Here is a 22007-nt window from a genome sequence, read left to right as displayed (position 1 = left end):
ACTATGTAAATTTTGTTTTACTTTGTTTTATAGTACTGGGGATTCAACCTAGGGGCAGTCTATCACTGAGTTACATCCCCACTGAGTTAAATCCCTCTTTATTTTTTATTCCCAAGCTGGATGTGAATTTATAATCCTCCTATCTCAGTCTCCTGAGTAGTTGGGATTACAGGTGTGCCCTATAACACCTGGCTTTAACTATGAAAGTTTTGGTGAAAAATTTACTACTCTGCCTAGAGTTTCCAGGGACAAGAATAGCAAAATACAAAAGAAATTTATTTTTGTGTGTGCCCTTTACCCTAGAGTTAAATTTCACTCTACAAAGTGGGCAAGAAAAATTAAAGTATCATAAAAGTGGCCTAGATTTAAAGATGCAGAAGAGAGAAAGGATGATCATAACCAGGCACACACCTGGTGTGCATGTCTAGATGAAAATGTCAGCTCTTGCTCAATTTGGCAGGTACTGCTGCTCAGACCACAAGTATGTATACAACATTCCTACACTGGGCAATATGTCTCAAACTGGCATAGTTTTAACCATCAGCTCTAATGAAGACTTACTTAGAAGAGACTGAAGTAGACTGCTTATTCTTCTTTGAAGGGAGGGAACTGGATTGTTGTCTTACAACATGAGCAACACCAACATTCAGGGGCTGAGCAGTGGCCAATGTCACATGGTTAGTCAGCAAGGATGGCTGCTGCATGATAGTGCTGTACTGGTTACCATGAGAGTGGGCATTCCTAGACCAACAGAAAGAAACAGAAGACTGAATCCCAAAACCACTGAAAAATCAGGACCAAACAGTTATTAAATGTGCTTAAGACAACTAAATACAACTGCATTTTAAAGTCAGGGTACCTGGATTATAAAACTTGAGGATTTTAATATATCATTTCTAATTACTTAAGACTGTTTTTTAAGTATGGAATGAATGATTCCTGATCTTAAAACCTATTATTTTATTATATTCAAAATTTACTTATAATTCCATCTCCTTGCTATTATGAAGTTTTTAATTTATTTATTTATTTTTTATTTTTTTAATCTTTTATTGATTTTATTTTTTTAAATACATGACAGCAGTGGAATGCATTACAATTCTTATTACACATACAGAGCACAATTTTTCATATTTCTGTATATAAAGGATATTCACACCAATTGATGCCTTTATACATGTACTTTGTTGTTGTTTTTTTGCATTATAATTCTTTTTTTTTTTTTTTAATTTTTGTTGTTGGTTGTTCAAAACATTACATAGTTCTTGATATATCATATTTCACACTTTGATTCAAGTGGGTTATGAACTCCCATTTTTACCCTGTATACAGATTGCAGAATCACATCAGTTACTTGTTCTAATTAGTTACACATGACAGTAGTGAAGATTTTTTTTTTCTTTTCTTTCTTTCTTTCTTTTAGGGTTTCATTTCAAATAGAGAAAAATGGAAGGTACTTGCCTCCAGTCTGCTAACTGCTGACCACTCCCCATGGACTCTGGAATCACCGCTGTGGGCTGGACAGAGTTGTGTAGTGCTACCCCAGGCAACTGTTGCCAAGTTGAAGGCAGGAGAATTTGTTGAGTTCCACCAGGCCAAGCTTGCTGTAAGGAAACACACAAAAAAACATCCAAACTTGACTCATTTTTGCCTTTTTCTTCTGATTTTTTTTTTGTTGTTTGTTTCTTGTTTTTTTTTTTAGATTGAAATAATATTTTTGTATCTTAAAAAAGTTGCTTGTAGACTGTTAACTTGCAGTGATTAATAAAGAAAGTTCAGAAGGGCTCATGGCTACAAGTCGTATGAAAAGCAAATAGAACATACTTTATTTTTGGCGGTGGGGGGGCCTACCTCCACAACCTAGCTAACAGGGTGCTAAAAAAAATGAAGATCCCTGCAGTTAAGACTTCATATTATACTGGAGAGAAAAGAAGTCTGAAAGTTCAGAGGTCAGCTCTGGTTAAATGTTGGAGCACCATTTTTGTAAAAATTGTAAAATATACATCCCTAGAAAGAATTTAGAAGACTCCCTTGGGATTAAAAAATAGAAATGCTAAAACTGGAGTGTGCCAATCAGATAAGACATCATGTCAATTCAACCCATAACACATAGAGCAGAACTGTTCCCTTTTTTTTTTTTTAAAGGGTACTGCTTAGAAAAAGGAGCCAAATGTAGATGAACAAACATGCTTGGCATAAGCATAACACCATCATTTGTAGCCATATGAGAGAATTAAAAATTAAAGCAGTAAAATATTTGAGAAATCCATGCAGAACACATTATATTGTTTTTAATAGTTGTCTAGCTATATTTGCTTTATGTATCATTTATAGAATTATCCTTCAACATTAAAATTAATTACTATAAGAAAAATACATGAGTTCCAGTTTTTAACAAGCTATGTCACTTGCAAAAGACTGAGAATAAATGTTTTCTGTACATCTTACAGAAATTCTGGCATTTTCTGAAAAAAATGAGAACATATTTGGAAATTTCTTTTTTAAACTTGAATTCTGCAGTACAATTACCTACAATACTTGGGTACATATGGTTCTGTTTCATGAATTTCAAACTGCAAGGCCATCAACACCCTGTTTTAAAAATATTTCTGCAAGTAACAGATCCACTTGTTACAAGTACCGGTTCCAAACAAGAAGCCTTCAAAGCAGAGAAACTGCAAACACGTCTGCTACCATACGCAGAATTTAAAACAAAACAAAACAAAACAAAACAGAAAATAAGAGAAATATGTTAAGTCACACCATGCGTCTTTCCATAAGCCAACACCTGCACAAGACAAAGCATGTAGTTTAATACAAAGCAAGAAATAACATTCCAACGTGAGGCAGAAATCTGGCGCTCCAAGCGACGAACTGTTTTGACAGAGGAAGAACAAAAATATGCAAAGCTTAGCAAATGGCTAGTGCAAACTTAAGAAAAGCAGCAAAGGAGAAGTATCAACTAACATTCCCAATCTCAAAACTACAGGTGAGTGAGCTGAAAGCAGAAGCTTGGATTGACCAAGTTGGAAATATATCTGATTCCCTTTGCATTCAGGTTTTGTTTATGACAAAATTGATCTAGAAATGACAGAGACTTTTAAACTGGAAACCAAACAAGTTCCAACCAAATATGTTTCTGGAAGCGTTTTCACTCATGTAAGTATTTTTAAAAGAACAAAAAAAAAATTTAAAACTACTTTGAAAGATGAGAAATATCAGGATTTAAAAGTAGCAATTAGGTCTTCAAATGTTTACCTAATTTTAAATTTCAAATAATGAAATACTGGAAATTCTAACTCCCCCAAATAAACAAAAACAAAAAAACAAAAACCATCCAAAGATCACTCTGAAGGTTACTAATCCTGAAGTACACCTCAAAGTCCTATTTGTTTTTCCTGTTTCTAAGCCTGACACTACTACAACTGCATCTATGAATTTTCCCCATGACTTTTAATAACAAAGATGTATTCACATAGTTTGTCAATTGTGTTTTCATTCTTGTATTTGTAAAATAATTAATTTTTCTAAATACCCCTAAAAATGAATCCACTTTTAATTTCAATAAATCAAGTGATCTATAGGCACTTTCCAAAGGGAACATCCTTAAATGGAAGATAGAAGCTGCCACTGATCATGAGTGCCAAAAAGAGCTATCTTCACATGTTCATAGAAGGAAGGTTAATGTTAACTGATTAAGCAATCAATTCAGAGCATCTTAAGTATTTCTACATGCAGACATTTTAGAAGCTTCAAATAGCAAAAAAGGAAAGAAGCTAACTTGCCAAGGAGTTCAAATTTTGGCCATCCAGGTACCTGTAGCAAAGCCCCACACTAAAGGCCATTTCCTTTATTCTCAAGGATCAAAGCATAAAAGGTAGGGCAGAAAACAGGTAATAGTGTTGAAGCTCTTCTGAAGCTATATCAAGAGCTTTGACCACACAGGGCTGGCAAAGAAGAATCAAACTGGCTCTTTATAGAGCCTCACTGAACATCAGAGTCAAACAGTGCTTCAGCAAATGTTGAGGAGGAAAACAATGAGACATTAAAGATGTAGCAAGAACACAGCCACAAGATGGCACATGCTTCCATGCCCTCTGCAAAGACTAAGCTAATTTTTTTTTAAATAAGAAAACCAGAAAAAAAAAAAAAAAAAAAAACAGAACAAAAACAAACAGGAAAAAATAAAAAAAGAAAGAAACCAAAGAAACTCCGTTAGTAACACAATCAAGTGAGGGGAATTACCAGTACAGCAGCAGTCTGTTCAACCAGCGCCGGCCGGCCGGCTGCGCAGCTCAGAGTAAAGGGCACCGCATACTGCGGTGTGATGGTGGCTACTTGAGGGTGGAGAGTTGCTACCATTAGTGGTGTACAGCTTCCCTGAAATGTAGATTAGGCAGGTGAGTGAAACAAACACCGAGGCAGGTTATCTGGATTCAGAAGGGTTCTCATTCCCCCCAAGTTATTACCAACAACCGTCATTTCAAATCACCTAAAATGCATGTACAGAATATAACTTTTCCCCTTCAACTAGCAAAGCATGAGCCCATTTGGTCAAGTATTAATGGCATAAAGCAAAAAAGTGTAGAAATCTTTCTTGGGCCAGATTCAGATGATCAGCTCTAGGAAACAAAGGCATTTATCAAGAATTCTTCCTCCTGCTCACAATGTAGGGTTTTCAGATTTCAGAATTTTCTTTGTGTTATGAGTCATAAACATTTCCATATAGATTTTATAAAAATCTCAAAGTTGTTATACTGCATAAATACTTCATGGTTTTCTCAATCACCTTAGTTTTCTGTCCCATGGCAAATGTAATTTTCAAAGCACTGTACAACATGGTTAAACCCAAAGAATGAGAGAATATAATACTTGAAGAGGCATCCTGATGTGATTCAACCTCTCAAATGATAAAATTCCAAGAGTAATAAGCAAAAGGAACACAAAAGGAACCTTATCTTTTGGAATCAAAACATTGCATGTGTACTATATCTTTAAAATGCGGTGGGAGAGAGGACTTCATCCCACAAAATTAGAGTAAACTTACTCAAATGACCACTTCTCAGTGTCTGGATACTAATCCTAGCTAGACACTGGAAGAATTGCAATAATGTTAGGAATGAGAATACAGTTCCATTATAGATGTTTCATTTTAAGACCACTGAATCATAACCAAGAAAGATCTTATATTCCAAGCAAATACCATTTTCTAGGATGAAACACCTGATTCTCAGTAGTACTTCAGCAATACTGAGGTTCCACATTGCTCTGGTTTTTACCTGTGTAAGAACTCCTGACTGTATCTGTAGCGGCTGAGCAGCTGGCGCCTGGGGAACAATTGGCACAGCGTTATCCATCCTCACAGGGAATCCAGAATGCTTTGTTGTTGCTTGCAGGCCAGCTAGTGAAAAGAGTATCACAATGAAATTGCTTAGCTGGATCTGAGAGTACTATTTGGGAAATTTTTGTTGTTTATTTTTTAGCTTTTCCACTACTTAGACTTTAGTTCTAGACATTTAAGACAAGGGAGTTTCATTCACAGAACTCTCAGGAGTTAAAAATAAAAAAGTGTTGGGGGGGGGAGAGGTGGAGAAGTGGTTCCCTTCAGGTTAAATTAATGCAAAGATGTGTGCCACAGAAAGTGGTTTAAGGGAATTCTAATTGTTTTTAATGTTATAAAATTTAAAACCAATACTCATCCCATCCCCATCAATAGTACAGGCAAAAAACAACCAATCACCCTTCAGTTAATACACTTTTTTTGTTCTTTTAATACACTGGGGTGGGACAGGGGGAGATTTTTAAGTATCTCTAAAATGATAATCTATTAAATGAGAAGACTTGATTACAGTTATAATTTTGGGTTAAACAAGAAAAATTATGAAACTCAGTAATTTTAAATCTAAGTTACCTTTTTACTAAGAATGCTTCAAGAATTTTTTCCCTCATTCCTCAAAAAATATAACCCAGTTCACAGTCTGGGTTTGTATCAGCCAACAAAAAATTAAGAAATTATGTCTAGGATAAAAGTATTTTAAAAAATAGACATTTTGGTTCGTGGAAACTTTCTTTTTATTTTAGAAATCTGTTCTTGTCATTGACAGTTTTTAAATATGATTCATTTGTGGCCAACTAGGAAAATCAAAAAGTCTTTGCTGCCATTAAAACACTGACCACGTCTTATATTTCTTCTTATTCTTTATGCTCTTCACACACATTCGGAATAAATATTTCCAATAAATAAGAAAATTTCATTCTAGGGAAAGGGGCTCAAGATAGTTGTTGCTTCTTGACAAGCCTCAAAAAACAGCTTGCCAATGATTTCTTCTAAACCTAACCTATTTAAAACTTTCAATATAGAAATTTCAAGTTCCTATTATGCCTGATCCACTTATGCCTACAATGACAAACATTTTAATTAGAAGACTCCATCACTGACATTTTCTTGGTATCATCAACTACTTTCTCTTAACATTACTAAATTAGTGTCAAATAAGTATAACTCATAAACCATAATATTGCTATTTTCACCAAGTCAGTCTTCTAATTTTTCATCTCAGTAACTTAGAATATCCTAATGATAACCTTTTTAAAAAAATGATACTTATATAACAACAAAAAGTAACAAATTGAGATATCAAGAATAAAAGTTGCCAACCATGTTACTTCAGGTAAATAAGAAAGTCAAGCAATAAAATTTTTGTCTATAGTCCTAGGACACATGGCTAACTTCAATGGCCTCCTATATACTGACAGGAACTGAAGAGGTAAAATTTAGGAGGAAATGTTCAGTATAGAAACTCATCTACGGCTCTCAGAGTAATAAAGTAAAAGGAGACAAAAATTACAAAAGAATAGTTACCCCTAAGCAAAATGTGTATCTATTTTTGTCAACTGGAAGAATTTGTGGAAAGTAATTTATAGTACTGACCTACAAATGTGACTCTGAGTATGAGATTGTTATAGTTATTTAGGCTAAGCCACAACAGTGGAGGTAAATTAAAATTCTTGCTTCTTTCCTACACAAAATGGAAACAAAGAGTAACAAAAAGGCAACACTTTGGAAAGGTTCTTCCTGAATCCTGATCTAAAGGATTAGTGTTCTTTTCTTTTTTTTTTTTTTTAATGTTACTTTTATTTTAATAAATGTGGTCCTTGAATATAAAAAAACATGGATATATGGAAAGAAGAGTAAAACTGCCTAACTGATGAGGGTCTTTCCTGCTCTAAGTATAGGCATCTTACAAAAGAATGGAAGGTGAAAGAAAAGTGGGCAAGCTAGACCAGAGGATTGGGGCAGAAATGAGCATATGGTGATGGCTGGCAAGTCAACTGATACCTCTTTACAATTATATGAGTTTAAATACTGAAAGGCAAAATGGAATAACACTTCAAAATACCTATATCATGAATTCCCTATCTGGGTTCAAATCACGGTTCTGCCATAAATAGTTATATAAGACTGGGCAGATGAGGATTTCCTCATTTATAAATTGGGAATAATGATATTACCTACCTCCTAGGATTGTGTGTGAGGATAAATTAAAACATAAAATCATCCAGAATATTAACTAGAATATGGTAATACATACCAGGTATCATTATACCACCTGAATTTCAAAAATCCCTTTCATTTGAAAAATTTAAGTTTTCTCTATTAGCTCCTTATGTTATTTAGACTTCCTGGATAGAAAAAAAAAATTCTAAATCTTATACTTACCTAATTATACTTTCCCCCTCTACCTCTTTAGTTTACATTTTGTTTTATTAAAAGAATCTGAAAGTTCTTCTGCTTCAACTGTGATGTATCATCTGAGAGGAAGCAGTAAACTTTAGGGCCCCACATCTGAAAATTGTTCCAGTAAAACCCACTTTCGAAAAGGCTGGGGAAGGGGTGGCTAATTATCTAAAATTAGTAGAAGAATCACTCAGTATCTGACAACTCAAAGTACAGATTTGACTACTATGAAGCATATGTAGAAAGTAATTTGGTAAGTTAGGCTAAATTTGCATTTACGGATTTTGAATCTGCTTCTCCGCTCTCCCTATGGTTTCTCCCTGGTTTACATCGCTATCGCTCTCCTGTCCTCCCAGTAATCTGTCAGTCTCCCCCAACCCCTCATTTCCTTCTGCTTGCTCCGACTCTGTCAGACACCAAACACACACAAGAGTCACAGTCAATAAAAAACTAAAAAGTAAAAAAGATAAAAAGGCTACCTGCTTTTATGTAAAATGCTATGACAAGCCTGAATCCCGGTTTATTCCCACAGGGGACTAACACTGACTTTCTATTAAGAAAGTCATGCATGTCACCATGAAATATCTATAACATAACTAAGCCTTCTACATGGCTTATCCAACCAATAAACAAACATTTCCTATATTTGAGAAAAAAAAGGAACTGGACAGACTGGATTATAGAACAACAATAAAAAAAAGAGAGAAGGATGGGAATGTGAAACTTAACATCTTACTATAACACATGGAGAAAGTCTCTTTCTTTTTTTTTTTTAATCTTCATTTTCCCTTTATTGTTTTTTTTAAATTGGTTGTTCAAAACATTACAAAGCTCTTGACATATCATATTTCATACATTTGATTCAAGTGGGTTATGAACTCCCATTTTTACCCCGTATACAGATTGCAGAATCACATCAGTTACACATCCACGTTTTTACATATTGCCATACTAGTGACTGTATTCTGCTACCTTTCCTATCCTCTACTATCCCCTCTCCCCTCCCCTCCCATCTTCTCTCTCTACCCCATCTACTGTAATTCATTTTTCTCCCTTGATTTTTTTTTCCCTTTCCCCTCACATCCTCTTATATGTAATTTTGTATAACAATGAGGGTCTTCTTCCATTTCCATGCAATTTCCCTTCTCTCTCCCGAGAAAGCCTCTTTCTTCAGCTATTTTGTTCCTGTTAACAGAACTTGCAGGAACAATATGATTCATAAACTGAAGCATATAATCTTAATGCCTCCCCACACAACAATTTCAGCTTGTAGAATTTTTCAGTTTAATAAATGATCTTTCTTACTGATACAATTTAGGAAGTTTTTATATTCTTAACCATGATTTTTACATTTTAAAATAAAATAACCTTTTATTTGGGACCTAATTTTATTCTATGATGGAATGATATAGAAAATTAGACTCAAGATACAGCAATTATGCTAAAAAAATTTTTTCCCCAAGATGTGTATATTCTACATGTTGGGAGATACATGTTTATACAATATATTGATACAAGGTCTCAATGGGCAAAAAAATTAGTAACAGATACATCAATTAAAAAACATAAATTGAGTTTATAGTGTGTCAAATAGCATCATAAGTAGACAAATATAAAAAGAAAAATCACCTTTGTGATATTATCCAATTTCAGTTATCATTATCATCAGAAACAGAGTTTAAACTTATTAGAGATCAGAACTAAACAGCTAGATCTGCCTAACGCACGCAGGTCTGCTAAAATACCATACAACATAGTTTCCCCACTTACTTTGAAAAGCAGGTGGACATACTATAAATGTTTGTTGGAATGGATCCGTCTGTGTGCATATCTGAGTTGTTCCAGGCTGCAAGGAAACACCCTGCTGTGCAACTCCAGGAACTGGTGCAGCAGATGATGGGTACAAAGCTGACTGGTAGTTTAGTAATGAGACGTCTGAATTAGCCAGAGAAAGAGTAGCAGCTGCTGCAGTAGAACTGGAAGCTAGAACACTGGCCTAAAAACAAAAGAATTATACTTATATACTGCCATAAAGTAGAGATAGACAATATATATATATATATATATATATATATATATATATATATATATATATATATATATATATATAATCTATCCTGAAAAACCTAGAATAAAGTTTTAAAATGCAATGTTCATTATCTTTGAAATAACTCTGCTTAAGAAATTTTCCCAATCCCTAAAATTAAGGCATACTATATGGTCAAATAAGCAAAAAGATAACAAAAGAATAACAAGTAGTTATTCTTTAATCCTACACTGATTATAGCTATCTAAACCTTAATTACCTCTGCACAAAAATTGCTAGATGGGAGATCCCACTACACCTCATATTCCCTTCCATTTGGAATGTAGACCTAGTTAAGAAGCCGTGAAGCTTACAAACTTCTGAAACAAACTTAAATGTAATTATCACTAAGTTAGCAAAAAAAAAAAAAAAAAAAGCAAAAAATTCTGCAGGAAGTCACCCATGAAATGTGTGTGAACCTTTTCAACACTGAAGGCAGCGATGGGGAAGGTCTGATGTTTGGGAGCTTAACGTGGCAATTCCACTGTCAAAATGGCTTAATACAAATGAACTCCTTTCTCAGTTCTGCCCAGAAAGGTCCCATGTAGCACTGGAGAAGGGCATGACCCATTAGGAACCGAGCAGTCTACCTGCCCCCACCTCTATCCTGTTTTGGTGAAGAACTTTCTGTCGAATCCCTTTGATCTATTCCAATATAAATACAGCAAGCCCAGGCTCCCTTCTTTGTTAGAAGATGCACCTGTCTGGTCAGCTTGGCCCAATGCTTCCCCAGCTCTGAAACTATTTTTCTGTGGTCTGTGGTTATTTCATAGTACTACTTTCCCAGCTTTTATTTCTTAGCCAGCCCATCCCTCAAGAGGAGAACCTTTTCCCTTGCCCACATGGGACATGAGCAAGAAACTACCTTTAATGTATTGGAAATACTCTTCAATAAAGTAGTAAGACACAGGTCCTTCTCCTAACTTGGAGAAAGCAGTAAATAGTACAATAGCCCATTTATTTGATTATGCTAAAATTTATGAGGGAATGGATTAGGCCTTTGTTTTTTTGTCAGCAAGCGACTGATAGGTAAAAACCAATCTATATTGTCTTCCATCATTTTTGCCAAGTAGAAAATTCTTATGAAGTAACAAGACCACCAAAACAAAGACTCATTTTGGTTTCTTTACCTCACCCTGCACTCCTACTAGTCTCTATACCACTTAGGCTTGAGTTTCCAAAATCATTTACTGAATACCTGATTGTGCACTGCATTGAGCTGGTTGCTGAAGCTCATGGTTAGGTTTGTGCTTGTATTTGGTGCAACATGTGTAGTGAAGGGACTCTTGATCTGACTCACTGTATCATACATGTGAACCCTCCGCTTGCAGATCTCCATGTTCTGGAAACAAGATTTAACACTGAAAGAGATTAAAGATTCACTAAATGAATGCTGAAATTTAAACAGACAGCAAATAACTCAAGACAACTACACAAGTTTTTTTTTTCCCCCACGCACTTTCAGAAAAAACAACTCAAGAGATTTTATAATCAAAACAAGGAAAGATATGCATCTAATTTTTAATCTTGTGACTTATCAATGAGAAAGAAAAGTATCAGTAAGTCAGATAAACAAACACCAAAGTTGCTTTTAACTTGATAGTTCCATATAAGACAGCAATTCAGTCAAGAACGATATCCTGGCAAAAGTCCCAGACTGTACCATACTTACTGATTGCTATGTGGAAAATCCAGAAGGTGAGTCATTGTCACAAACTGATGGTTAAGAGTTTTCAGAGGAGTAATTCTCTTATCTGCATCAATTGTTAGCATTTTTTTTAACAGATCAATGTATTCTCTTCTATCTGCCTTCTCTGCCAACATGTCTGTTCCCTCTAAGTCAGTAGACATATTCACCTTCCAAGGAAAATTTAGAAATATTATATTCTTCATTTAAGATAAACAGTAGACTTAGCACTTAATGCATCTGCTTTTTTTCCAAAAAACAAAAAATAAATATTTAATGTTGGCATTTGAAAAAAGAAAAACCTAGGGAAATTCTTTTTATTATAGTAAATTATAATACTATAATATAATTCACAGAAGGGAACTCCTTATGCTGCCTAAGTGGTAGAATAAACCTGAACCAAAACCATCTTTAAAAATTGGAACAGCCAAGCATGGTGTCACACCAGTAGGCATGGTGGCACACACCTGTAATCCCAGCAACTCGGGAGGCTAGGGCAGGAGGATTACAAATTCAAGGCCAGCCTCAGCAACTTAGTAAGACCCTATATCAAAACAAAGCTGGAATGTAGCTTAGTGGTAAAAGTGCCCATGGGTTAAACCTCCAGTACCTAAATAAATAAGTATTTAAAACAAATGCCTTAAGCAAAAGTGATTATTATTAATTGAATATAAAAGTTTCTATTGTTGAAAATTAAATGGCATAGTAAGTAAAAAATGTTTGAACAGAGTTTGGAATGTAAGAAGCACTCAATAAATGTTAGTTTTTATGTAGTTAATTATTCAGACAAACAGAACAAGAAAAAAACCTTCATAAACAATATTTTAAAATACTGATATGTAATAAGACCATGCTTAATGCAAAAGCAAGAAAGAAATATACTCAGATTGAATATCCCATATTAAAAATTCTTGGATTTTGAATATTTGCATTGACTTTACCAATTGGTCAGGCATTCCTAACTATAAAACCCAGTAAGAGGGGGCTGGGGATGTGGCTCAAGCGGTAGCGTGCTCGCCTGGCATGCGTGCGGCCCGGATTCGATCCTCAGCACCACATACAAACAAAGATGTTGTGTCCGCCGAAAACTAAAAAATAAATATTAAAAAAAAAAAAAATTCTATCTCTCTCGCTCTCTCTTTAAAAACAAAACAAAACAAACAAACAACAACAAAAAAAAAAACAGTAAGAGCTGTAATCTAAAGCTCTTTCAGCATCCTGTCAGTGCTCAAAGAGTTTCAGATTTCAGAGCATTTCCGATTTGGGGTTTTTGGATTAGGGATGTTCAACCTATAATCCTAAAAGTATTCTATGTTAAGATTTAAATATTCTTTTAACACACGGCAGAATACTAATTTTTTTTCTGTAAAAACTGAAAACTAGTACTAAAAGACACAGATTAAATCTGTCTTTAGTATAACCAACAGAAGTGTGTCTCTGATTAAAGAAAGACGTAAATGTCTTTATGAAATTTGCCACATTTACCTGAGCCATGTCATCCAAACAGTTAAAAATGTACTTCCGAGCTTCTTTTGATTTTATTCCAGTCTCCAATTCGTGTTCTTCAGGTGTCTATAAAATATGGATTTTTAAAAATTCAATCTGTATGCTATTTTCACATTTTAGCTAATTTCACCTTTTATTCTAAATTAAAACCAGAATACAAAGAGGCAAGTATTGTCACCTTGCCAACCGTAGATGGCATAGATTACAACCAGAAAATCTTCTGGTAGAGAGTTGTGATTCTGATAGCTGCCTACCCTTTCAACAGTGATTAAAATAAACAAGCAAGAATGATGCACCACACCTCCTGAAGAAAGTCAAATAAGATCCATTACCATTTTTCTAGGGAAGCCACTTTGAAATGAACTGATATCGCAAATGCTAACTGTTCAAGAGACTCAGAGGCATAGTGTCACAAAGTTAATCAAATCACTCTGATTTCTCAATTTAAAGGAGTAGGCTCAGATACTTGTTTCAAGAAAACATAAGGCCTAAATGAGGACAGTTTGAAAAATATATTGTTTTATCATGTTTATTGAAAATTCTCTACAAAAGTCATTATTTCTCTAGTTCTTCATACCACTTAATGATAAGCACTATTCTCGACATCCCCCTCAACTGCTAAATCAAAATATACAAAATAATCTCAGCTAACTGAACCAGCACTTATTTTGTTTTTAACTAAGGATAAGGCCCACACGGGTACAATGAACAGTTTTTAAAGTATCTCCTCCTGCAAACATACCTTTCCCACCTCCTTTCCCTCTTCTACCTCAAAAATTTAATAACTGAAGTCTGAATTCAAAGTTGTGGAAGGGGAGGACAAGCATAGGTAATACAGTAGCAAAGACAAACCTTAAGCCTCCACAGTGGATAACCCAAATTAGGATCTCTGTTGAAAAACCTGGTTGTTTTTGTTCCAGCACTGAGAAGATATTCAGCGGGCAGGCCTTGAGTTTGTGAAATGTAACGAATCTGAAACGTTAAAACCATAAAACATCAATTTGGAGTGAAAAAAAGGAAATCACTGAACACTTTTACACTAAAGCATTAACACTAGCCAAAAAAAAGGAAGGTATTGCAAATAAATGAACTCTTTAATCAATACAACTGAAATTTACCTGTAAATAAACATAAATATGTAATGTTAATCCATTCACTTGTACTACCCAAATATTTATTTAGTTACTACCATGCTATGAGAGATGCTATTTAAAAGGAAACCCAGTCTTGATATTTATTTATTTAGTTGGTTAGTTAGTTATTTTGGTATTGGGGATTAAACCCAGAGATACTTAACCACTGGGCCATGTTCCCAGTCTCTACTTGAGACAGGGTCTTGCTAAATTGCTCAGGAACTGAGGCTCATCTTGAACTTGTGATCCTCCTGCATCAGCCTCCTGAGTCCGTGGGATTAATGGTGTATGCCACTGTGCCCAGCCCAGTTTTGAAAATTTTGAGTGTAATCTCACTTTTTTGTTAGATTTCTGATACAAAGTTCAGAAAACTTTAGATTTCTAAGACATACCAGAATAGTTTTTAAAACCTGTTTTTCATGAAGTAACTTTTTAAAATGCATTATCAAATTGGAAAGATTAGGAAAAAGTTCTGCAAACTCCTTCTTCGTTGGGTTCTATAGCTCTTATCAACTGTCCCTACTCTAAATACCCACGGAGTTTATTTCTCAACTAACACATTTAGTACTTAATTTAGCTTCTCTAGCCCCACATCAATAGGGGGCTGGTACTATATTTCATTCAGTTAACATTTAATGATCACCTCCTGTGACTAGGATAGCAGTTCTCAAAAGTGTGCTGAGGCTCAGGGGTAAGGGGTCCATGAAGTGAATACTATTTCCATAATATTAAAAAGTTATTTACATTTTTCACTCTCTTCCCAGAAATATACAGTACAGATTTCCAAACGTGATGTGAAGATGTCATTGTTCTGATAGCTATAAAATGTGTATGTATATTATTTGTTTTATTGGCTGGGCGTGGTGGCGCACACCTGTAATCCCAGCATCTTGGGAGGCTGAGGCAGCCCTAGCAACAGTGAGGAACTAAGTTCAAAGCCAGCGCTAGCAACAGTGAGGCATTAAGCAACTTACTGAGACCCCGTCTCTAAATAAAAAAGAGAAAGGGCTGGGGATGTGGCTCAGTGGTTGAGTGCCCCTGGGTGCAATCCTCGTACAAAAAAAAAAAAAATTGCTTTATTGTTCACACCTGTTTGCTTCTATAACAACTCTGCCTGACCAGAAAAGCATCAGAAGGGTAATCTGCTTCTCTCCCCTCCCTTGAGAGTAATAAGAGGCAATTTTTTTCTTACAAACCCCCACCACATATAAATGGCTATAATTAACATGAAATTAGAAATAAATATGTAAACAAGGAAAAGAATCCTGGCCAGGAGCAGTGGTGTATGCCTATAATCCCAGCAAATCAAGAGGATGAAACAGGCCAACCTCAGCAACTTAGCAAGACCATGTCTCAAAATAAAAAATAAAAAGGATGCAGGATGTAGCTTGGTAAAGTGAACCTGGGTTCAATCTCCAGTATCCTCTCTAAAAAAAAAAAAAGAAAAGAATCTTATTTTCCATCACTCTCCACCTCCAAAATTCCCAGCTTTAATTTCTAATGCAGTATGTATTGATAATAATAATATAAGATCCATAAACAGAGTTCTTTAGGATCAATTACTTTTTCAATTAGTGGAAAGCAGGAGTAGAGAAACTATGGCCTATAGGCCAAATGTGGCCTACCATCGTAATGATTTTAAACAAGTTATTACTCCAAATACATGGGCCCTACCTCACCAGAAACAAAACAGCATTAGCAAAATGGGGGTGGGGGATCTTAACCCTGAATAAGAACATTTTAAATGTGAACTACTTGTGTGTATGAAAAGGTGAAGTATGTTTTAAATCCAGGATAAAATTTGCATAATGAAATATTATGTGGACATTTTAAGTGATAAGGTAGAGGGTATTTATTGACATCTAAAAGTATTTTACAATAGATTATGTAGAAAGGCATATTATAAATTAAATAAATCTCATTTTTAAAAACAATCACTACAAAAAAAAAATCACTACACCGATTCCAAGAGGCACATTTATTCACATTAACATCTTTGAAATCAGAATATGTGTTAGAATTGATAGCTATCATGGTTTAACTGGCACATTCTTTTCTTCTTTCTTAGAAGTACAGAAAATCATGCTGTCTTAAATTTGATGAAATAATGTATGTGCTCCTTCATTATCCACAATATATATATTTGGAATGTATATCTATTCCATATATATATATCCACAATATATGTATTTGTAATGTATATTTTGAATGTAGTATCTAGTCATTCTTTCTTTCAATAAGTGTTTATGGAGTCAAGCAGTGAACAAACACAGTTCTTGCTCTCATGGAGTTTGCATTCTAGTAAAGGAGACAGAGACTGAATGTGTAATTCAAACTGAGTTAGCATTGTGAAGAAGAAAGAAAGTCTTCTATAAAAATACATAAAAAAAGAAACCTGGCCTCGACTGAGGACTGGCTCTTTGGGGAAGTGACACTTCAGGGGAAAAATGAGTAGACACTCACTAAATGAAATGAATAGGTGAGAGCAAAGTATTCCAAAGGAATAGATGAGAGCAAAGTATTCCAAAGGAAGGGTGCAGCATGTGCCTGTGCTGAAAAGAAGCATATTATTTCATTCTTAGTATTAGGGATTGAATCCAGGGGCACTTTACACCTGGGTATATCCCCAGCCTTTTTAGTTTTTATTTAGAGTCAGGGTTTCACAAAGTTGCTGAGGATCTCGCTAAAGTTGCTAAGGCTAGCCTCAAACCTGTGATCCTCCTATCTCAGCCTCCAAGTCGCTGGAATTACAGAGATGTGCCACCACACCAGCAAGAAACATTCTTAAAGTATGTTAAAATGATGCTGATGAGGGCAGAGGAGAAAGGTAGGGAAGGGGCAGTTCCACATAGAAGAAGCTCAGAGGTCATATTAAGGATGTAGTCCTTCATTCTAAAAGCAATGGAAAATCATTGAAGTCAAAAGGTATGACATATTCAAATTCGTGATTTGAAAAAAAAAATTACTCTGGAAAAAAGATTGTTGAGATACCAGAGTAGGAAAGGGACATGGTCTAGTAGGTAAGTGACAAAGACAGCCTGGACTCATGTAGAAGCACTGGAAAAAAAATGAATATATTATCAAGAGGTATTTAGGACATAAAAAGTTACGTGAGGGCTGGGGTTGTGGCTCAGTGGCAGAGTGCTTGGCTAGCATGCGTGAGGCACTGGGTCCTATTCTTAGCACGACATATAAATTTTCCTGCATAGAATTTATCTTAATTGGACTATAATTATCTGTGTGATTACTTATTTAATGCTTTTCCCATTATCAAAACTGTGGCCTGGGGCTGGGTTTATAGCTCAGTGGTAGAGCGCTTGCTTCGCATATGCAAGGCCCTGGGTTCGATCCTCAGCACGTAAAAACAAATAAGTAAATAAATAAATAAAGTTAAAAAAAAAAAAACTGTGGCCTTATTCAAGGGCAAATACAATGTTTGTTTTATTTCTGTTGAATCCCTAGTGCCTATGGTACCTGACAGAAAATTTGGCACCCAATAAACACATAATAAAAAATTGACAATATATAATAAAATAAACACAAAATATACCAAAATATAAAGGGTTACCTCCAAGTCATACAGGAAGTTGAGATCTTTGTCTCTTGGCTTATACCATCTTTTCTGATTTTTCTATACTGGTGCACTCATGGAATTTCTTTGTTTTGGTTTTTTTTTTTTTGGAGCTGGGGATCGAACCCAGGGCCTTGTGCATGCAAGGCAAGCAGTCTACCAACTGAGCTATATCCCCAGCCCCACTCATGGAATTTAAACATTTAAAATTTTTGGTATTATAAAATGAAAAGTGTTTCATTATGAAAGTAGAATCACCCTAATTTTTCCACAAAGCTTATCAACAAGAAGTCCATATTTAAGCAAATAAAAAATATTGTCATTTGTTATTTTAAACAATTACAATGTTTTTGACAAATTTGAAGCTATTAACCAGTTTATAAAGAAGGTACACACACTTCTGACTGACAAACATGTGATATAAATCTCAGCTATAACATCTATGAAAAATTCACAGCTAACATTATACTTAACAGTGAAAAACTGAACACTTTTCCCATAAAATGAGGAACACAACAAGGATGTCCACCATAGATATTTCTATTCAACACTAAACTAGCACTTCAGTGCAAAGCATTTGGATTAGGGAAAAAAGGATCAAGATGGAAAGGAAGATATAACACTATATTTGTAAATGACATGATCTTGTACATAGAAAATCGTAAGGGACTCATAAAAACTATTAGAACTACAGTTATTAATAGTTCTAATAGTTTTTATTCTATTAGAATCAACAGGATATGAACTAAATTACAAAAATCAACATTATGTCAATATACTAGTAATAAATAATCTAAAAGTAAAAATTTTTAAAAATCCACTTACTGCCAGGTGCAGTGGTACACACCTGTAATCCCAGTGATTTGGGAGGCTGAGGTAGGAGGATTGCAAGTTCAAGGCCAGCCTCAGCAATTTAGGAAGGCCCTAAGCAATTTAGCAAAATCCACTCTCAAAATAAAAAATAAAAAGGGCTAGGGATGTAGCTTAATGGTAAAGCACCCCTGGATTAAATCCCCAGTTCCAAAAAATTAAAATTAAAATTTGAAAAAAATTCATTCACTAAAGCATAAAAAAAAAAGACTTGAAAATAAATTTAACAAAAAAAGTACAAAACATGTACTCCAAAATTACAAAACATTGCTAAAGAAAACCTAAATAAATGTAAAGTCATCCCAGGTTTATGGATCAAAAGACTTATACTGTTAGGTGCTGATACTTAAACTGATCTACAAATTCAATACAATCTCAATAAAAATCCCAGCTGGCTTTACGAAGAAATTGACAAGTTAATCCTTCTGAGTTCATATGGAAATGGAAGAGTCCCAAATAGTCAAAAGAATCTTGAAAAAAAAGAACAAAGTTATAGGATTCATACTTCCTGATTGTAAAAATTACTACAAAGCTTAAGTAGTCAAAATGATGTGGTCATATATAAAAAGATAAATATAGATGCCTACACAATTTAATGAGTAAAGAGGTCTTTTCAGCAAAGGTTTTTTCAGACACTGTGAGAAATGAATATCTGTATCAAAAGAATTAAATTGTCCCCTTACCTTATACCATTAACAAAATTATCTTAGAATCAAAGAAACTTAAGAAGTTAAATTATAAAACTCTTAGAAGAAAACAGAGAGGAAAAACTATAGGACGTTGGATTCAGCAATGACTTCTTACATTTGATACCAAAAGTATAAGCATCAAAAGAAAATGTGGGCAAACTGGACTTTGTCAAAGTAAAAAACACTGGTACATCAAACAATACATCCCTAGGTAAAATGCAACCTATGGAATGAAAGAAAGCATTTGCAAAACACTGTATATATATCCAGCATATATACAGAACTACAACTCAGCAATAAAAACACAATACCCATGATCAAAAATGGTCAATGGACTGAATAGACATTTCTTCAAATAAGCTATACAAATATTCAATGAACACATGAAGAAAGACACTCAACATCACTCATTACCTGGGTGTGGTGGCACACGCCTATAATCCCAGCAGCTCAGGAGGCTGAGACAGGAGGATTGTGAGTTCAAAGCCAGCTTCAGCAACTTAGTGAGACCCTATCTCTAAATAAATACAAAAAAGGGCCGTGGATGTGGCTCAGTGGTTAAGCGTCCCTGGGTTCAATCCCAGGGATCAAAAAAAAAAAAATTTACTAATTAGGGAAATGAAAATCAAAAGCACAAAGAATACCACCTCATGGGCTGGGGATATAGCTCAGTTGGTAGAGTGCTTGCCTTGAATGCACAAGGCCCTGGGTTCAATCCCCAGCACAAACAACAATTTTAAAAAAAGAATACCACTTCATACCTACAAGGATGGCTACTATCATCAGAAAACCTCAGAATAAAAAAATGTTGGTTAGGATGTGGGGAAGTTAGAACCCTCATGCATTGCTGCCAAGAATGTAAAAATGGTGTGGCCTGTGTGGAAAACAACTTGATGGTTCCTCAGAAAGTTAAACATAGAATTACCACAACCCAGCAATTTTGCTCCGAGTTATATAACCCAAAAGAACTGAAAACAGGGACTTACATATTTGTACACCAATGTTCATAGATGCATTATTCACAATAGCCCCAAACAGTAACAACCCAAGTGTCTACCAATAGATGAATATATTTAAAAAATAATGGAATACTGTTTACCATAAAAGGGAATGAAGCTCTGAAGCAGCAATAGGGAAGAACCTTGAAAACATGCTAAGTAAAAAGAAGCAAGTCACAGAATACCACGTTATATGTGATGTATATGATATGCCAGAATAGGCCAATTTATAGAAAGAAAGTAGACTGGTGGTTGCCGAGAGGTGGGAGAAAATAAGGTGGTTAGGGGAGAATTGGGGATTAATTGCTAATAGGTACTGAGTTTATTTATGGAATATGGTGAAATGTTCTAGAACTGACCATGGTGATAGCTCTACAACCCTGTGAACATACTAAAAGCTACTGAACTGTACACTCTAAATGACTGAATTGTACAGTATGGGAATTATCTCTATAAAGTTGTTTAAAAAAAAAAAAAGCTGGATCTTTCCATAGGAATCCTTGAGACCCAAGGAGGAGTAAGAATCAATGGCTTGGTTCAACCAACACTGTGGTTTTGCAAAAAAATAGATTAAAAACTTATGAAACAAAACATAACTGATTATTTTTTTTTTTTATTTTTAGTTGTAGATGCACAAAATACCTGTTATTTTTATATATCCATTTTTATGTGGTGCCAAGGATCGAACCGAGTGCCTCACATATGCTAGGCAAGCGCTCTGCCATTGAGCCACAGCCACAGCCCCATAAGTGGTTACTTAAAACAAGCCATTTTTATATTTCACTAAGTCCAAAAATGTCAAATTTTTGGAAGGTGGTAAATATTGCATCTACTCTACAACAGACCGAGATAAAAATCCTAGACCGAATAGGAGAAAATACTGTTTCGCTATTTTTTTTCCTTCTAATCGTTCATTTTTTGAAAAAAAGAAAAACCAAAAAAAAGTAAACAGTGTCAGAAGGAGCTTCTATATGTATAGAGGGTAAATATTTCTCCCTTTTTTTTTTTTTTTTTTTTTTTTGGTGGTTCTGGGGATTGAACCAGGGCCCTCTACCACTGAGCCACATCCCCAACCCTTTTTATTTTTAGACAGTGTCTCACTATGTCACTGAGGCTGGCTTTGAACTCATGATTCTCCTGCCTCAGCCTCCCAAGTCACAGGAATTACTGGCTTGCACCACTGGGCCCAAATTAAAAAAAAAAAAATCATCTAAAGAACAAGATAATTCACAATTTACTTCTATGGCAAAACTGTTCCCTTCAATGGACCAATTACTTGAAAAACTGTAACTACCCTCTCCTAAAGCTTTTCTGTTTTAACAAAGAAATTCCTGTATTAAAATACTTTACAACAGATTCATCTCATAAATTCTATTTTACAGTGACCCAAACTATCATAGCTTTTGGCACCTAGGTATGCCAGTCTGAAGACAGTATTTACTTCAGTATGTGTCACATATGTATAAAAGGAAATAAAAACAACTTAGTAAGCCAAAGTTCAGTCTTAAAACTCCAGTCCTTTATCCTTACTTTTACATCTCAACTCATAAGATAGTCGTTAACTGAAGCTAGGTCTCTAATAAATCATAATAGATATAAAAGTACCAATCTTAAGTAATAGAAAATAAAATCCTTTTGTTTATTGTAGATTTGCAAATATAATATTAGACCAAGAAAGATGGTATAAATACTAGACCAAGAAGAAAAGTAGAAAAAAATTCTACTATTT

The 22007-nt window shown here is 34.8% G+C and overlaps 1 protein-coding gene across 3 annotated transcripts in view; it reads right to left on the bottom strand.

Moving 5' to 3' along the window:
- The window catches only part of Hipk1 (homeodomain interacting protein kinase 1), an 80198-nt gene that overhangs the window by 10728 nt on the left and 47463 nt on the right, over positions 1 to 22007 (bottom strand). For all 3 annotated transcript variants that reach the window (XM_071618216.1, XM_071618217.1, XM_071618218.1), the window contains 9 exons: positions 13870 to 13989; positions 12997 to 13083; positions 11497 to 11681; positions 11023 to 11185; positions 9509 to 9734; positions 5280 to 5401; positions 4246 to 4380; positions 1462 to 1604; positions 562 to 741 (listed from right to left, as the gene is read on the bottom strand). In XM_071618216.1, the coding sequence (XP_071474317.1) occupies positions 562 to 741; positions 1462 to 1604; positions 4246 to 4380; positions 5280 to 5401; positions 9509 to 9734; positions 11023 to 11185; positions 11497 to 11681; positions 12997 to 13083; positions 13870 to 13989 (1361 nt within the window). The remainder of the gene's footprint in view (positions 1 to 561; positions 742 to 1461; positions 1605 to 4245; positions 4381 to 5279; positions 5402 to 9508; positions 9735 to 11022; positions 11186 to 11496; positions 11682 to 12996; positions 13084 to 13869; positions 13990 to 22007) is intronic.

Source organism: Marmota flaviventris, chromosome 10 (assembly GCF_047511675.1).
Source record: "Marmota flaviventris isolate mMarFla1 chromosome 10, mMarFla1.hap1, whole genome shotgun sequence".
Taxonomy (NCBI): domain Eukaryota; kingdom Metazoa; phylum Chordata; class Mammalia; order Rodentia; family Sciuridae; genus Marmota; species Marmota flaviventris.
The sequence above is the reverse complement of the archived record's forward strand: the minus strand, read 5'-3'. Positions and strand labels throughout refer to the sequence as shown.